This window comes from Microtus oregoni, unplaced genomic scaffold (assembly GCF_018167655.1).
Source record: "Microtus oregoni isolate MIOR12 unplaced genomic scaffold, Mior012 000153F_ref0000387, whole genome shotgun sequence".
NCBI lineage: Eukaryota > Metazoa > Chordata > Mammalia > Rodentia > Cricetidae > Microtus > Microtus oregoni.
In genome coordinates, this window is record NW_024544808.1 from 236,950 (window position 1) to 243,175 (window position 6,226).

General features: G+C 42.1%; 1 protein-coding gene across 1 annotated transcript; it reads left to right on the plus strand.

Moving 5' to 3' along the window:
• Window positions 1-975: 975 nt before the first annotated feature.
• LOC121445044 (protein FAM156A/FAM156B-like) lies at window positions 976-1,701 on the plus strand. The gene has a single exon (XM_041647023.1). The coding sequence runs from the start codon at window positions 976-978 to the stop codon at window positions 1,387-1,389; it is 414 nt and encodes a 137-aa protein (XP_041502957.1). The 3' UTR covers window positions 1,390-1,701.
• Window positions 1,702-6,226: the final 4,525 nt, after the last annotated feature.

Here is a 6,226-nt window from a genome sequence, read left to right on the forward strand (position 1 = left end):
CCCTTCTGCCTGTTCTGTCCCCAGTAATTACAGCTATTAGGTGCATGTATAGGCTTCCCAGAATTGGAACATGGCCTGTGTCTCTGTGCTGGGCCGTCCACAGCATTCTGTGCTCTTTAAGATCTGACTTGTGCTACTAAAAAACTGTAAGACATGGAACTTGCCGGCCAACCTCAATCTGTGTCCAGTGGTTTTCTCCTAGGGTTCATTTTGCTTTTCTCTGGTTTTCTCTTGTCTCAGCAAGGGATGCGAGATAACCAAGTATGGCCTGAGCTGCAGGTTATGTAGAGCACATATTGTGCCCAGGAATGTCGCACATTGATCCTCTTTGGTTGATGTGGCCATGGCTGATGGAGAGAGGGGTCCTTTGGAGTTGGATGAGGGGAGGTCTCTTTGATCGGTTCTGTTCTCCTGCCCAAGGAAGTGGGACTGCAAATGTATCACTGTTCTTAAGGCCTTAAGTGCTAGTGTTAGGAGCCAGTGTGTTTGTAGTCCCTGGTACCTCAAAGATGTCCTGTGAGACAGGACTCTTTCGAATCACATTTATGTGGAGGGACTGAGAGCTTATAGGAAATGTTAAAGAAGAGGCTAAGTGTGAAGCATTGCTTCCAGAGGCATCAGCATCTTACATTAAGAAATAGTGATCTGTGGGCTCCATGTGAAGGAATTCTGCCCTGCGGTTTTTTGTGGCACACATAAACAAGTACAAGGAAAACTGGGCTGAAACCAATGTTGCAAAGTCAAAGAGCACACTGTTTGCTTGTTGGTAGGTTGGTACCCATAAACAAAACAAAAGAAAAATGACTGCACAAAGTAGTTAGAACCTAAGGTTTCTATTGCTGAAACAAACCATCAAGGCCTCTTTTGAGATGTGATCTGTGAGTGCTGATAGGTGCTCCAGGACTGTGTACAGAAAGAGCTGTTTTAAACAGGCCCTCTGTGTTTCTAATATGTGCTTTTTTTTTCTCTGAAAGAATGGACAAAGAGCAGCAGTCAGAGAATTCGAGATCACCCCTGAAGAAAACAAAACTAGTTAAAATCGAGAAAAAGAAACGTATTGGGTCTCCCTTGCCTCAGCAAGCTGAAAAGAAAAGAAAATCATCTTCCCCTAGAGTTGCTGAAGAGGAGATGTTCAAATGTGAATGCCGCTACTGCCAAGCTTGTATGGGGACCACGTCCGGAGTCTCTGTGGGGACCAGGACAGAAGCAACCTCTCATTCACCCTTCTCAGAAAAACTGATACAAGACTTCCATAACCTGACACTCAACCCTCGTTCCACCCAGCCCCCTGTTCTGCCAGAAGCAATGCAGACAAGTGAAAACAAATTGAATTTTCAGCGGAAAAACAAAAAGGGGTTTCAAAAGGTTCTCCCCAAATGGACAGAATAACTTTGGCATTGTCATCCTCATGTGAAGAAGATCAGAACCTACACTATCGTGCGTTTCAACATCACCAATCCCTAGGGTGATATGGTTTTGGTTGCATGGTCAGTAGGAGTATCAGCATCCAGCCTGGTGACAATAATACTTTCAGATGACAAGTTTCAAGTCTATCCCACAAATATAGCTGCCTTTTTCTTAGTAGTTTTGACATCCTCCCTGGGGCATTCTGGGAAGAGATACTCTTTGGCAAGGGCCACCACACAGCAGTAGTTCTATACTCCCAATGATGCTGTTTCCAAAACTTGAACAGGTTTTGACTCCTCCTTCCTTATGTTGTTGCCAATAAAGGTAGAACATTGATGTAGAGTGTATGTCTTTCTGTTTTCAAAACTGTGTCCATTCCATTTTATCGTTTGGAACCCAGAAGAATCACCAGGACTGACTGAGGTTTGCGTTCGTGCATGCGTGTGTGTATGAAATTTTTGTTTCAAATCCATGTTATCAATATGATGAAATATAATTCTTGTTTATCTAAAAATAATCAGAACATATTCTTTATGTAATTAGTCCCCCAGTTGTTTACCATACATGCTACACAACTTGAATACATGTTATAGACTGGAAGCAGGGCACTGGCACTGATACACAGGGTGTTTATACCTCTCTGTCACTGTATCATGCATGTAAATTCATGCAGTGATCACTGCACTCAGGTTTCATCTCTTCTGTCAGAAAAATTTTACTCATGTGAAGGCGTAAGTCACAAACAATGCCACACCAGTTTGGAATTATGATTAATAGGGTGGTATTTATTTAAAGGGGAAAAACTTACAGATCTCTGTCCCAGACAACAGCCCTCTATGCAACCAGGAAGGGAGTCTAGTCACCAGTGGAGCAGGAAGTGAAGAGAGCAAGGAGAGGGAAGTGGCTGCTTTTTTAAAGGGAGAGAGACCACGCCCAAATGGGCTGGTATCTCAGCGGCTATAGGCTGGAGGAGTGGGAGGACCTCCCGCAACACTCATGCTGGTTTTTTATGATGACACCCAGCAGCGTGCTTCAACTGGGACAGCCATTGCATTGTTTGCTAGTTCCATTATCATTTCATTTCAGCAATGTCATAAAAAAATGGTCGGGGCTGGCCTTTTCCACTCACCACCATACTCTTAATTCTATACACTTGATTGCATATATCAAGATTCCATTTTGTGGGAATATCGCTTATGAGCACGCTGCTTGCCCAACATGTGTGGGCACCTAGATTTTATTCTCCAGCACCACACACACACACACACACACACACACACACACACACACACACACCTCTCAGTTGCTACTACTTTTCATTGCTGTGTACCATACCATGATATGCATGTGCTTTCAATTCTTTTTTCCACTCACTTGTTGGGGATTTTGGTTTCCATATTTTGGCTAGCTACTACAAGTAAAGCTTCTATAAGCAGGGAATGCAAAGCTTTGTGTGGAGAGAAGTTTTCTTTAGGGCAAAGATCCCAAAGCACAGTCTCTGGGGGACAGAGGCATTCACTAGGACAAAGACCCTAAACTACAAACCCTGGGTGACATGACAATTATAGATTTTCCTTAGTTTCATTTAAACATCCATCAAAACCACTTGTAAAACTCTGGAGGCCTGATCTGGGTGGTGATGGCACATGTCTTTAATCTCAGCACTCAGGAGGCAGAGGCAAGAGGATCTCTGATTTCGAGGCCAACTTGGTCTACAAAGTGAGATTTAGGAAAGCCAAGTCTATTACAGAGAGTTACACTGTCTTCAGAAAAGAAAAAGTAAGAGAAAAAGAAAAAGAAGAAAGGATCTCAGGGGTCCTTCTGTGACCTATATATTAAATATAGGATATAGAAGATGAACTGTGGGAACAACACCTGCTATATATATCCAATATGCAAATGTTTTACTAGCCAAATAAAAATACTGCCCCCTTTTCCTTCAGTAACTGTGGGAGACTGAACAAACATGGCAGCATATGCTATACGCTATAAGTTTAGAATATTGGAAGTGCAAGAAAATAAAAAGCTTGATCTAGAGACAAATCAATTTTGTAGTGTTCACATGACATCAGAGGGCTCTGAGTTCAGTCTCTATTAAGTCAATGAAACAAATAAAGAATCCCAAAATTTTATGAAGTTATATACAATCAAAATTAAACCATTAGAAGTTATTCATGTTTGATATATGTAGAACAAACACACACACACACACACACACACACACACACACACACTCACATTTCACTGGGGCAATGCATACCCCTAATCTGGTTCCATTTACTTGCTGTGCTATTGTAAATTTCACGTCCCCCTTTACTGGACTCTGCTGAGTGACAATTACAGAGAGAGACAATTTAAAATGCATCCTATCAAGGAAGATATATTATTCACTGCTGCAACATTTTTGCCATTGTTTTTTATTTAATTTATTTATTTCTGTCTCTTCCCCACCACCGCCTCCCATATCCCACTCCCTCCCCCAATCAACTCCCCCTCTTTCATCAGCCAGAAGTGCAATGTACACACATGCAAGTGTTGGCATGTGTGTGCTCATGTGATTTCGTTTTAGGTATAGGGCCCGGTGAGATTTCCACCATCCATGCTGGCATGTCAACTGATGTTGTCATTGTGTAGGTCTTGTTTAGGTGACCACAGTGTTAAGATTTTTATGGGTTCAGCTTCCCTGGCACATACAGAAGACACTTTTTCTTCGCAGATGTCCTGGTCCTCTGGACCTTACAATCTTTCTTCCCCATGTTTCAGAATATTCCCTAAGCCTTTGGCATAGGGGTTGTGTTGTTGATGTATTTGTTGGGGATGTGCCCCCACAATCATTCTCCCTGTTTTCCCAAGTGTGCATTCCTGTAATAGCCTCCCTCTGCTGCAAAGCGAAGCCCCTTCGATGAAGGGTGAGATGTACTATGCTCATCTATACACATAAGGATAAGTGTTTAGAATGCGCTTGGAAAGTGTCCTGGTCTAGGAAGTGGCAGTAGTGGGCTGCCCTCTAGTACCCATGCCCTCACTATATTCTAACACTTTGCTGGTTTGTTTTGTCTTTCATGTTTTTTTTGTTTTTATTCTTCTCATTGTATATTGTTGTACTAGGTTTTAGGACTCTTTGTTTCCTTGTTTTTTGAAAAAGGGTTTCTCTGTAGTTTTGGAGCTTGTCCTGGAACTAGCTCTTATAGACCAAGTTGGCCTTGCACTCACAGAGATCTGACTGCCTCTGTCAGATCAGGCTAGATCTAGACCTAGATAGAGGTGGGCGGTCCTTGGGCTTCCCACAGGTCAGGGAACCCTGATTGCTCTTTGAGCAGATGAGGGAGGGGGACTTGATCAGGGGAGGGGGAGGGAAATGGGAAGTGGTTGTGGGGAGGAGGCAGAAATCCTGAATAAATAAATAAATTAAAAAAAACTAAAATCAATCAAAAGAAATGGAGAAGGACCCTTTATACTCATAACAGGAGCAATACACCAGGATGAAGTCTCAATCCTTAATATCTGTGCCCCTAATATAACAGCACCCACATATGTAAAAGAAACATTACTAGAACTCAAATCACACATCAAAACCCACACTGTAATAGCAGGAGATTTCAACACTCCTCTCTCACCAATGTACAGGTCAAACAGACAGAAGGAAGTAGTCTTTCTATGTACAAATGATAAACAGTCTGAGAAAGAAATCAGGGAAACAACACCATTCACAATTCTCAAAGATAATATAAAATATTTTGGGGTAGCTCTAAGAAATGAAATCAAAGACCTGTATATCAAGTCTTTGAAGAAGAAAATTGGAGAAGTTATGAGGAAATTGAAAGATCTCCCATGATCTTAAATCAGTAGAATTAACATAGTAAAAATGGCCGTCTTACTAACAGGAATCTACAGATTCAAAGCAATTCCTATGGAAATTCCAACACAATTCTTCACAGTCCTTGAAAGAACAATACTCAACTCATGGAAAAGCAAAAAAAAAAAAATTCTAGGATTGCTCCAACAATCCTGTACAATTAAATAACTTCCAGAGGAATTGTCTTTCCTGATTTCAAGCTCTACTATAAAGCAATAGAAATAAAAAGTAAGTGGTATTGGCATAAGAACAGACAGGTTCCTCAATACAGTTGAATTAAAGACATGTAAGTAAATCCATACATCTATGGGCACTTGACTTTTGATGAAGAATCTAAAATTATACAATGAAAAGAAGAAACCATCTTCAACAGATAGCAGTGGTCGCAGACACACAGAGGCAGCACGGCGGCCAGACACACAGAGGCGGCAGCCAGACGCAGCAGAGCGACACCACATTCAGGAAGAGGCTTTGCGGGACCATCGCGGCGGCAGACCCAAGTGGCGGGGACAGGCGTGCAATAAGGAGAGCAGATCGCCCTACTACAATTAAATCAAAGAGGTAGGCCTTTGGTTGGCCAGGTCACTGGCACACAGGGAGCCTGGTCCTGTCCTGAAGACCCTTCGGAGGGGTGAGAGGGTTCTTGGCCTGCAGCAGGAACCAGGAAATAGAGCGAGGGCATTTTGTAAGTGAAGCCCTTGGCCAGCAGGGAAACCTGATCCGGTTTTTAAAAGACCCATTAGATAGGATCAATAGGAGGAGATGGGCAGGTACCAAGGCAAGAATTCACCCAATAATCTGAAAAAGAACATGAAAACACCAGAACCCAATGATCTTACAACAGAAGTATTTGAAAAACCTAACACAGAAGAAGTGGAAAAAATTGAATTTATGAAGGCAATAGAGTCCCTTATGCAACACGTAAAAAATGCCCTTATAGAAATCGATAAGAAGTATAACAAA

What these genes read in the sequence shown, in the direction of transcription:
- LOC121445044 (XM_041647023.1), top strand. Translation starts at nt 976, where the DNA reads ATGGACAAAGAGCAGCAGTCAGAGAATTCGAGATCACCCCTGAAGAAA.